This window comes from Tachypleus tridentatus, chromosome 8 (genome assembly GCF_004210375.1).
Source record: "Tachypleus tridentatus isolate NWPU-2018 chromosome 8, ASM421037v1, whole genome shotgun sequence".
NCBI lineage: Eukaryota > Metazoa > Arthropoda > Merostomata > Xiphosura > Limulidae > Tachypleus > Tachypleus tridentatus.
Genome location: NC_134832.1, coordinates 82,654,232 through 82,667,449, shown reverse-complemented (window position 1 = coordinate 82,667,449; position 13,218 = coordinate 82,654,232). Strand labels below are relative to the sequence as shown.

At 30.0% G+C, this 13,218-nt stretch overlaps 1 protein-coding gene across 50 annotated transcripts in view; it reads right to left on the bottom strand.

The window, feature by feature from the left end:
• LOC143222798 (CUGBP Elav-like family member 2) overlaps positions 1-13,218 on the bottom strand; it is a 316,460-nt gene that overhangs the window by 16,594 nt on the left and 286,648 nt on the right. For 16 of the 50 annotated variants that reach the window (XM_076449788.1, XM_076449785.1, XM_076449803.1 and 13 more), the window contains 10 exons: positions 12,443-12,520; positions 9,586-9,672; positions 9,325-9,384; positions 6,970-7,065; positions 5,174-5,200; positions 4,245-4,380; positions 2,752-2,822; positions 1,954-2,025; positions 1,551-1,694; positions 260-433 (listed from right to left, as the gene is read on the bottom strand). In XM_076449788.1, coding sequence (XP_076305903.1) covers positions 306-433; positions 1,551-1,694; positions 1,954-2,025; positions 2,752-2,822; positions 4,245-4,380; positions 5,174-5,200; positions 6,970-7,065; positions 9,325-9,384; positions 9,586-9,672; positions 12,443-12,520 — 899 coding nt within the window. In that variant the 3' untranslated portion in view covers positions 260-305. The remainder of the gene's footprint in view (positions 1-259; positions 434-1,550; positions 1,695-1,953; positions 2,026-2,751; positions 2,823-4,244; positions 4,381-5,173; positions 5,201-6,969; positions 7,066-9,324; positions 9,385-9,585; positions 9,673-12,442; positions 12,521-13,218) is intronic. The other 34 variants (XM_076449792.1, XM_076449805.1, XM_076449813.1 and 31 more) reach the window with 5 other exon arrangements.

The window sequence follows — 13,218 nt, the reverse complement described above, 5'->3', positions numbered from 1 at the left end:
TTTGTGTAAGATTAAATGTATTTAATAGCATTTTGCTATAAGCTTTTTGTTGTGCTGAGACCTAAGAATTTAGCTGCATGTTATGTATTGGATAAAAATACAAAATGATATTGCTATTTAAGTTATTTGTAATAATTCTGAAGAGGAGACATCATAATGGGAGTAGTACACAATAAAGGTATATTTTAATGTCTACGTGGTAAAGACACTGAGCATTTACGTATGTCTGTTGACTAGACTAGATGTAACAAATACATACCCTTTGAAGAACGGGTGGATATCTAGGTCAAGGCAGTGGATAGCCATCAGTAAGGTTTGCTGGCATCTTTTGAACGCTTCAACTGAACTTTGAGTCGCTTTGTGCCAATCTGAAACCCATTCATGGCCTGGATGGCAGCCTGGGCACTTACAGGGTTGTCATAACTGACAAATCCTAAAGTGTAAAAAAGAAAACTGCATGTTGATGAAATTCTAGTACTGAATGAAATCTGGGCATAAACCCTGGGGGTATGTTTCCAAAGTTTACTTTCAGTTTGTTACATAAAAAATTGACAAACAATAGCTTAAGGTTTGACTAATATATTTTGTATTTAGTTTTACTATTTTTCAGTATGTAAACCTATACCTCATGAAAGATATCTCCAGGTTCAGTATATGAATAAGATTATTACATCAAGTAAGACTGAGACCCAAGCATCTAATATTACTCTCTTTCTTAGGAAAAATAAACAACAAACGTGATTCTAGCATTATAAGTCAATCACTGATTTGGTGGTACAACAATTTAATAATCATTGTATACAAGTTAGTTGACCTATTCTATCATCTGTAACTCAAAAACTAATCATTAGAAAAATATATTCAACTAATAAAGTAATAACATGATGGGAAAGACAATACCACTGAAAAATAATTATCACCAGATGGTGCTGATCCCAAAACTTGCATAATGGCAATTGTAAACAATCAGCATTAACCATGCCATAATCCACCCCTGCCTTTAGAAACAGCATCTAAATGGTTGTCATTGAATATTGGAATTGCTCTTTTAAAGCATTACTAAACAATAGTACTAACACTAGTGTAGCATTAATATTTTATTGACAAACAAATGACAAATGAAAAGAATCATGAAACAGTACTGAAAGTTGATAAAGAAAAGCAACAAACATGACTGGGCCCTGGTGAGATACATACTAGTACTGTGGAAGTTAAACAGCAGTTGCTGTTGGAGAATTTCATTGGGAATGTAGCACTAGTCAAGATGTCAAACACACCACTCTTAAAATTAACAATGTGGAAAGTCATGATAAAAATGATACCATACTGCTACAACACGATCAACTAAAAACAGTAGTCTGAAATATGTTACAGCTCTGTTGGGGGGAAAACAGATGCCACCATATGGTGATTTCCAAGCTTTAAATTAGTTTCAAACCCATTATCTAGAACAGTATCCAAGATTAAAACTTTTTGTCTTGTGGCTGTTTTTATATATATAAAGTTTATTTGCAATTAATACAAATTGATGACTGAAAGATCTGACATACCAAAGCATTTGCTAAGATTAGTCTGTTTGTCAATGAAGACTTTAGCAGAAATCACAGTCCCAAAAGGAAGAAAAGTTTGGGCCAGGTCACTGTCTGTGAATTCCTGAGGAAGATGGTAGATAAACAGATTGGCACCTTCTGGGCCTGAATAAAAGGAAAAAAAAAAAACAAAACAACAAAAAAGATATTTTAGTAGGTTTAATGAAAAATAAAGTATAACTTAAAATAGCTATGCAAAACTATACCTGAATAAATATTACACTTATGAAAGATGTTTATCATCAAAACAAATAATTCAATTCTGATACAAATGCATTTCCGTACTACAATATGCACCAATACGTATGTTCTTGGTAAAAAGTTAGCATTGCATTTACAGTAACTAATGTTTTCTACTCAATACCTTCCACTTGTTTTCCAGCAGGGCTTTGAGATTGTTGTAATCCAACTTGAGTATAGGTTCCTGGTAAAGCAGCTGTAATGAAATATCATACAATGAGCTTGCAAATTATGATACAATACACATATAAAAATATACTTTGTCATGGACCATGATTTCACACAACTCTATTCAGTTATCAAAACACAAAATAACGAATCATGTCAAGATTACTTGAGCACTACAGAGAATCCTATAAATTAGCATTAAAGATAGGTGAATGACAATAATCTATGAACATTATTTATAAATCGTGATTATTACATATCACTGGAAAACTATGGCTTCAGTTATTTAGTATTAAATTAATTACCAGATAAACAACACCTAATAGGAGAGGGATATTAACTATAAAACCCAAGAGCACATGACAGAACTTAAACTTGCTTTTCCTCCCTGTCAACTGTGAAGTATTCCCTCCAAAAATACAAAAGCCTTCCTGTCATCAATTTACGAATTAATATGAAAAAGAACTAAACTGATTAACCTATATTACATGCTCAAAAAATAAAAACTTGTATATAAAATTAATTGCTTTTATGAATTTTAAGGAAATATTTAGCATTATTAACATTTTATACACTTGTGTAGTTTATAAATTTGTATAACATAATTTACTTATACAAGAACAATTACGCAATTATCAAGAGTTGTTTGAAAGATATAACCTCGTATAACACGAGGCTAATGAGTCTGAAGAGATAATTCAAACTATGAAAAAACTGATACACGTAAATTTCTATTGAGGGAAGTTTCACTTACATGGGTATTGCTGCATTCCTGAGTAGGCTTGGGCAAGAACATCCAAGTTAGGACCATTTGTACTTCCAAGACTGAAAAAAAAACAATAATGGAAAAGCCTCAATAGTTTTGTAACATCCAATATGCATAACCATGTATGTTTTATACTTAACACAGTTTATTTGTCTGCTTGTTAGTTATGCAGGATTGCCTAAGCTATCAGTTATGCTTGTTTCTTACTTATATGTTAATAGATTTATAAAGTAATACATGCTGTCATTCACACAAGTTTTTTAATTTTGGAATAGTAGGAAAAACAACCAAGGATGTTGTCACACATGTCTGCTTTTTTATTTATATACTAAGAGATATATTGAAATATATAATTATTATTTATATTTGTTTATCATGTTTAGATTAGTAGAATGATCTTCATTACAAATTTTACATCATAAGTACTTAGTTTGTGAACTAGTAAGGCTTATGTAAAACCAAGTACACATATGCAATAATGTTTGAAATCAACAATCCTGTAAATATGATTTCCAGACAGCCAATGCTTCTCTGTAAAAGCAACTTAACTAGTTGTAAGAAAAGTTCTCGAATTTCAAGCTGACACACTAGATCCAGACACTACTGTTCACACCTTTTTTCTTACTTTTAGACCAGTAGAGTAAAATTTTTTCTTACTTTTATCATGTAAGATAATAATGTGTGAGAAAAGACAGATTATGTTTACCACTTCGCAGTTCATCCCATCACATCAGTAAATATACCCATGTCATTCGACACATTTTTCTCATTCATATTTCTAACTCACAAGCAGTTGCATTTTCAATGTGATGCACAAACCATTTTGTTTTTAAATAGTTCACAACTGGAGTTGTTACTTTGTGGTACATACGAGTAGAGGATTAAACATATTACCTACATCTTTTATAACAATAGTCAGTTGTTGTCTGTCCTGCATGTGTGTGTGTACACCTTACTCTCCAAATGTGCATGTGCATGCACTTCATTTCAATAAATGTAAGCATATTTTAGTAGAACATATTCAACGCTTAGTCTTAAAATGTTCTAATGTTAGGTCATAAAGTATAACCCTAACTAAACTTAGTCGAAACACATACACAAGTTACAGTGTTAATTTACTTCTACATCAAATATAGGCTGTATTTAATAAAGATTTAACTAATTTTAAGCCTAAGACAAGTGGACTTATAGATTTTGGTGTTTGTGATTAGAATTTTAACGTATTATTCTAGAAATCCCGTATTAAAAGAATTATTGTTGCAATACAGATACTAATCCTACCACAAATATTTTGCAGATTTATGCTAGCATACATATATTACGAAACTGGAATTAGCCTTATTTTAATTGCATCGCCAATAGTGTGAAACAACTTCAATGATCCCTAACACTCACTTTTATTACTTAACATGTATAGTCTCATCAAGACAATGAAATATCCACCAGTTTATATCTGATATATTCTGCACTGTGCACCTTACCCATTCATGCCAGTCAAAGTACCCATACTGGAAAGGGAATTTGTAGTCATTCCTAATGCCATACTGGACACAGGACTCATAGAGTTCATACCACTGAGAGAGGAATTGGCACTGGACATGTTCCCTGATATATTACCTGAGTTGAGAAATATAAGGATGAACAAAATGTACTAAAAGCCAAGCAGTATACTAAATTGCCTTTTACTATCTTACTTTTCAACTAAAAATAAAGTACAATTAAATAGGTATGAAAAGTTTTAAAGATAATTCAACAGAACCACTAATACTTTTTCTTAATAAGACTAAAACATTTTCTATTCAAAAAGGACAAAAGTAACCTTATCACCCATATGTCAAAACTTCATTAAAATATATATATTTAACAGTGTAAGAGATAAAACACTGAAAAAAAATGAAATTCTGATAGTTTACATCTTTGAAAACACAATTTAACTGATACATTCTAGGGGAAAATATATATAACTGTTTAACTTATCTACAAATATCTAAGTTTTAAACACGAATGACCCCGATAAAGATCTATTAACAGTTAGTAAAAATACAATAATGCAGACCATAATTTGTTTAATGTTTCCAAAATTTACATTTCTGACAAATGAACACTATCACAAACAAACTGGACAACAACCAAGTAAGAATGGACATTGGTAACAGCTAGTGCACTGAATTTTTAGAATAAATTATGGTGATGATAGAATGCCATATTAAGAACAAACCTAGCAAGTGCTAGAAGTTAAAAAGCACAGTAAGACTTGACAATTTTCACATGTCTACAAAACAAAACAGCACACCAAAACATGGAGAAAGAAAAATGACCTGGAACACATCCCACAAGAACCTGTAGTTGTTGAAAGATGAAGTAGCTGAGATAGGAACAAAACTGAGACATACAAATGCACATTTCTCACCTGCTCTGACAGCTCTACCAAGGACAGCTGTGTCCCAGAGGCAAACAATGAAGAGTCAACCAACCCAACCAAAGGAAGGAGAAAAAGGCAAGAGTTAGTCAGGTAAATCAGATGATTAGGAATTGTGCCATGCCATACACAGGATAAAATGTACTAAATTAAAACAACCGTCCTCAATTAAACCAATTCTATAGGTTCAATGTAATCTTATATACATTATTACTGTCTAAAGACTGAGCAGATTACAATTCATTACATTTATTTTTCATGAAAATAATGTTTACCCTAGAATAAAAGCACAAACTTTTCTTTTCAATATGTATTTATAATGAAAGTAAGAAAACAATTACATCAATTAAAAATCTTAATTTTGTATCTTAGTAAGCATCAAACAAATCATATCTTAATAATTACATCTGTTAAAACATTAAATGTAAAAAAAATATCACAAGTTGGAAGAAAAAAAAATAAAGTGAAAAGAAACTATAGTCCAAATAGCAACAAAGCACAATATTCTATGGATTTTCAATGTATACAAGTTTTTCAAACAAACTAAACAGGTACATGCATTCAAAAACTGAACTTAAAAATTTACATTGGAAGTTGAGAAGAAATAAAACAACAAGTGTTTATTCACTAACACCAGAATGGTTTGTCTTCAGACTTGTCAGGCAACAAACAACGTCACTGTTAGATTGATATATTGTTTGAAACTAACTAAATACAGCCAGGGGAACCCTTCTACTGAAAATTTGCACTTATATAGAAATTTTTAAAACATTCAACCTTTGTGGCTATAAATGAAGCAAATAATCAGAGATTGACAATTACTTTCCTTCAAAAATTACTAAATTCTGGTAAGCTATAGCATTTTACAGAAGCTGTAGGTATCATTAAGATAACAGCAATACTTAGTATATTTATTGATGGGCACCATAACCAAGTTGCTTTTTTTCCCCTTCTCATAAAGTTTTTTTTTTAATAATAATAAAGAGCTTACAGTATAGGAAGAAGTTTTTTCTTTAATACTTCAGAATTAAAAGATACTAATGTAAATGCTGTCTGAAAAAATTTAAATATTTAAAATTTACTTTGAAGGAAAGTAAGATTTACAGACCTTTACAGAGCATGTTACATTTTTTACTAACAACATAATGCATTTTTGTAACAGTTTTTAAACATGCATTTTTTTCTTTTGAAACCTACTTGTATATAAACATGTATTTTCAAACAATATTTCTCTTTTTACATTTCAGAAAGACTTCCTGTTCACAATATATGGCTTAAGTGCAAAAAAACAAACACTGTATAATATTAAAATCCTTGATGGCACTACTTGATTTTTACATTTTTGGTTTTTTAAATCATGAAAGGACTCAAAAGACTTGCCAAAACCTGTCTTTACCAACTAACAAAGTGAAAGCCAAAATTAATAATGTTTAAAATCTAATACAATAAATGGGTACAGAATCTACAAAGCATTGTGAATTATACATTTAATTCTTTTATCAATATCACTTTTCAGTTCTTTACATAAATTCTATTATAGTGATTATAGAACGGCATTCAAAATATTAAAATCTACAAGTTTGTGTTCTAAAAACCTTAAATGTTTTAGCAATACAATGCATTTGACAGGGTATACAACTTTCTTCATTATACATATTTATTTAATTTTTTTACCATTCTGTTTACATTTCATGAACATTACTTACTGTGGCTTTGGCCTTGATAGCTCAATGGAACTTACAAAAATTAATGTGTAGTTACATTTAAGGTCTCAGTGTAACTCTCACCTGCTGCTGAAAGTCCAGGAATTGCTGTTGAATTATTTCCCCCACCAGCTGCTGCTAATGCTGCCAGGTTCTGTACCATCATAGAGTTAAGTCCAGCTACAAAATGAAAATGAAAACAATTACTTCTAGTTATCAATATATCAGTAAAGAAAACATTATGTAGATATATATATAAACCTGATTTGTGATACTTATTTCATGCAAATTACTAAAAGAACTACACAACTTATCTTTAATAAGACAGAAACAATTTACAATAACATACAAAACTGTAGTTTCCTATTTCAGAATGTAACTGTTCTCTTTACATATAATTAAATATTTAATAAAAAATAAGTATTCCGACAAAATGCCCTAAGAATCTAACACATTTAACATGCAATGAGCAATTTGACAGTGAAACACTTTTTCATCCATTTGTTCTATAACATCTATAGAATAAAAAGGATATATTTTACATGTCTTGTTAATGTGTAAATAATGCTATGAAATTCAGTTGAGAGATGACACACTAAAGTAATGTAGCTTAATATTTAAAAGTGAACTATTTAGTACTATCAAATATAGTAGTTTAAAATATTTACAGTTTAATTACAAACAACAATTTCTCATGTCATAAATTTACCTAGATCTTTATATGAAATCTGGGAAACATTATGAATAATAATACACATCACATCTTTTCATAAGACATTCAACATCTATGAAAATATTCAGGTTTTAAACATCCTATAAAGCTGATAATTTATTAAGCAGGTTATTAAACACAGTAACCCACATGTTAAATTGTTAATTCACAATCTTTTATATGTACATATTAATATTCAAATTTCGATTTTATGTTAATATGAAGATCAGTATTCAATTATATCATGTTTTATTTATTCTTGCAACACTAGTTTTATAATGACAATACATTACATATGATAAAAATTTAATTTAGTGTTTAATTTGTGCAAACACTATTTACACAATAACACATTATACTAATGGAAAATACAACATTATCTTCTTTGAATAACATTTAATTTTACAGTATCATTTCAAATTTTCAACAAACAATGACTAATGAGTAGCAATTTATCTCTGAGAATACCATGCCTAACCTTGTAGCAATGTGTTAGTAATTTTAGAAACTATCCCAATTTTATTTGTTAGAAAACCCAGCACAACACCAGAGTAATGTTAGTAATAATATCTGTACAGTTGACTCTCAATTATCTGGTACAATGAAAGTGAGGCATAACATCAAAAACACAGTTTGCATAAAAAATATGAAAAAAAAACCAACTGAAATATACACATATTTCTACCCAAATAAAAAAGTTACACATAACTCACAGTATGAAAATTGTTATTAAGATCATTTAAAGTCTTCCATTTGATATCCGTTTTCTAAGTTGCAAAATGCAGGTTACGTAAATCAAATTTTGACATTGTGTTCTCAGTCTATAAACACACAACAAGGAAAACTAAAATTCAACAATAAAATAGATAAGATAAAAATAATGAAACAAATGAAAAGAATGGTGAACAAATTGAATAGGAATTGTAGTGAAAGCAGATCAAAGCTTTACTGATATACAACAACTGTTGAAAAGTTTATTCTGCAAATCAGATAATCCGTCCAGGAACAACTGAGAGTCAACTACTATTTTATCTGCTAAAATAACCAGTCTGACCCTGCAGTAACATGTCAGCCACCATCTTCATAGTTTTATATGTTAGAAAAACCAGCCTAATATGTTAATTACATTAGCAAACATCTCAATATTTTTATCTGTTAAAATAATTTTTACCATGCTGCAAATGTTTCAGTTACAATGACATACAAGCTTTCAATCCATGCAAATAATCCACCAATTTTTACAGTTACAATTTTTTATAAATACTGAAGTTAAATATAATTGACAGTGTTACTTCATTATTGAGACTTTGCATTAAGAGCAAACAAGTAGAGAATGTTATTCTAAAATTCAAATTAAGAGTACTATAAATACAAGTTTGTAAACTAAATTGCAAAAATACAAATTACACATTGCTGCATGCATATCAAATATAACATGACCCAGAAGAACAGACAACTTCATCTATATGCAACTAAGTTTTATGAAGATTTATGATTTTATAACTAATATAATTTTAAACCACTGATTTTTTTAAGTTGTTCTAAAAGGTACTTTTTTCATAATAAACTTATCCTGATGTTTAATCCCTCCCCCCTTCTGAATTCCAGTTTTTTTCTTCATACTGTATGTTCTTTTGGGAAGGACATCACAAACAAATACCTAAAGTACTGAAAATGAACTATGCCAACAAAATGAAGCCTCATATTTTAGTTGTGTTTTTACTTACCAGGACTGTTGGTTATGTTAGCTAGCGCGGCAAGGCTTTGTAAGTTGGTGGTATTTAGATCTGGAAGAGGCAAGAATGCAATTTTGTTCAGGCCAAACTGACAACAATTAAATAATGGAGAATTTAAGCATTAAGGGAAAGGACATGTGCTGGTCAGAGTGTACAAAGAATAGGAATTTCTCTCAAAGAGTGAAAGAAAGCAGAAATTGCACAATATAAACAATCACAAAAGAAAGAGAGAAGAATAGAGTAACAACTGACCTGAGGAGTTATTCCCTGAAGTAGGCAAAGACAGGCCTGCAGTTACTCCCTGACCAGTCAGTCCCTGAAGACTCAGGGAATTGATGCCTGAATGAATACAAAAGTTACAGAAAAGGACAGCAAGGAAAGCTCTAAGCAACAGACCAATTCCAAAATATAGAGAACAGAGAAAACAGATCAATAACACAGGCCTATGAAATTTAAGCTTCATAAAAGCTATGCAGAATTTTAAAATAATATTCATTTTTTCTATCATATTAGGATTTTTTTTTTACAACCAGGAGGAAAAACTCTTATTTAGATCAAACAATTAATTTGTATGACACAATGAACATTTTATATTGTTTATGTTTTAGAATGATCAATAAGACTCTCAAGTCACAAATGGTCTAGAGAAATCTATAACCTGTGATTCTCAAAATTTTAAGCACAATGAAATGTGACATGATTTTAATGAAAATGATTTATTTATGTAAAAGTATGTGACATTTTGTGAACAATTCATACTTGGAAAAAAACGATTATTTTCAGACTGAACATGTAAGAATTACTGTAGAGCATGTAGAAGTTTCAAGACAAAAAAAAACATCACAGGCCTGTGTAATTTGCTTAGTTCTTTTGTAAGAGTCTCAAAAGACAACTGCAGTACATGGTAAAACATTTGTGATTAGGAGGAGTTCTGGTTAGTAATTAATATTTTAAGAAATCATGAGAAGCAGGTTAACCTTAAAAGTTGTAACTGTTGTACTGTAAAAAAAAAAACACATGTTCAGCCACAAAGAACTATAAAGTGTACCATTAGTCTTTGTTAATTAGTATGCTACTGAGAAAGAAGATATTAATAAAATCGAGCTTCTGGTCAACCTGTCAAGTCCAATACTTGAGAATTATTAACAAGAGAAATATTTAACATTCTTAAACAGAATATTGATACAGAACTTTCCTTGTCTGCCTTTTAAGAACACTTGTAAACAGCATTAATAACAGGAAGAATGAATATGTTAAGCAAGGTATAACACTCAAAAACAAAATTTCATTAGGTAGAGATTTTAATCTACCAACACAATGCAACATTCAGAAACAATTTATTATTAAATATAAGTCCTAGTCTATCATAACAATACTGAGAAACAAGATACTGTTGAATAGATCCCTAGTTTAGATTAACATTAAACAGCTTTAACTGTTGTATTCTGCTTTCAAATTAGCAATGAAAAACAAAGGATGTTTCAATTAAAAAAATTAATTTGCATGTTCAGCCATAAAAAACAATGTCAGTCTTTCTTAAACCAATTTAGTTTAATACTGAGAAATGGAGATATTAATAAAACTGAACTTCTAGCCTGTTAAGAAATATCAAAACTCTTATGAAAACAATAGGATTTCTTAGTTATCTTTTATATAAACTCACCTAAGTGCTTTAGTTACAATAACAAGCTAATGATGTATAATCTTTCAATCTATATGAATAATCCTCCAATTTTTACAGTAACAATTTCTTATTGATGTTGAAACTAAACATAATTAACAATACTACTTTATTACTGACACTCTACATTAATTGCACAATCCCCCCAAAAAAATTGAGACTGAATGGATCAATAATTTGCTTAGTTCTTTTGTAGGTGGTACTGGAGTCAATTATAATATATAAGGAAATACTAACAAATGGTATTATTATTAAAATTAACTCCTAGACTAATATAATAAACTGAGAAACAGAACATTGTTAAATAACAGCTTAGTCTCCCAACACAGTGCAATTTTCAGAAACAAATTATTAACACCTGCTGCATGAGCCAACCAAACATCTATTAGTACCAAGACTAAAATAGCCCATAATAGGGTAATTCCAGAAACCAGTAATTTAGTGTTATTTTAATAGATCTCGAAGAATGAAACTCAGCAAAACTTCTCAAGTACAAAAGATTAAATATTGATGAAAAATATGGCATGATGAAATCTATGGTGATACCATGATGGGCACTATACCATCATTCTTACATTTACTTTTCATCACTGAAATGGATTATTTTAATTTGAGAATCACAAGTGAAATCATCTCTTTTGCATCTGCTTCAATGCTGTATCTTTGAGATTTACTATTAATGACAAGATACTGAAACTAATGATTTCTTATATACAATAGTAATTGCTCCTTTTAAAGATAACAATACTATTGTGCCCATTTTATGTTTTGCTATCAATGTAGTAATCATCTGACGAATTTCTAATTCAGCTGATTTGTCAAATTGATTGGAATATCTTCAAAAAAGTTCTTCCCTTGTCCGACCTGGACTGACAGTTTAGCTTAATCCCTACACATAAACCATCATGTCCACAACTACATCTGGAACTTTTCAAGCAAGTTTCATTACTACATTGCTTTACTTTATATTTACAAGTTAACTTCTCCATGTTGGTTCTCAAGGTCTTGGATCAGGCAAAGGCCTGACCAGTGGCCTAAACCTCTAAAATAGTACTAAATGTCTCTTTTTGTCTGCACCAATGCAAACTTTTCTAGACTGACTCAATTTTAACATTCAAATCATTAGGTCAGGCTGTTTCATGTAGCAGATATTAAATAATGCTTTTAGTCTATCAACATGGGATAGCATTCAAAAAGTGGAGAATATTAATGTTTATCAAATTGTTAACAGTACAATTTCAGAGAAAAATAATTAAAAGAAAACACAAATATACGAATATCATAAGATACATAAGACAGAAGGCACTTTCAAACAAAAATTATATTAGAAATTTGAGATAGCTAAAAAAGAACAACAAACACATTTACAATTTTCTGTTTAGGAAAAATAATGTTAGTGATGTGGTTAAAGAACATATGCAATCATACCTGTGTTACTGTTGTTGGCAGAAGCTTGTGCTGCTGCAAGAGCTGCTAGCTGCTGCTGAACATTCAAGGAACTAACACCTACACAAGAGGAAAATAACTGTCATCATCTTTTTTCAATCCCACTGGAAATCATTATTAATATTATGAACATTCTTACTTATCCAAACCATATTAGAATTCTACTCTTCTAGCATGAAAAATATATTACTTGATATTTTTATCTTCAAAAGCATCTTATGTAAAACTACCTAAACAACCAAGTAAGAGACTCCAAAAATGACAAATAGCCATCCCTTAACTTAGAACTGCTAACAAGAGGGTAGTCAACCACACAACAGGACTTGTAGTCTAATTTTAACAAAATATCATGACGAACTGCCAAGGATATAATGTTCCTCCTTAGCTGATTATGAATGTATATGGTAGCATACTGTGGTTCAAATCTTGGACCTTCTGAAATACACATGATGCTAATTACTATGTCATACACAGCCCGTAAGGAAAGATCAACAACGATAGATTTGCTACTTGTTTTTGAAGATATAATTCTACACATAAAAAAAATACTATATGTGAATCCTGCTTAAGTTATTTAATAAATTAATTGAATCTTCTCATTACAAATTAAATTTTTATGCCAAACAAAATATTCTAAAACATCTAAAAAAAATTAATCCAAGCACATTCGTATCAAACAAATTTCCATTCAAACAAACATTAAACAATTTTGAACTCTATGACAACATCTTATTCAGCCATAAGTTTCCTCTGAAGTA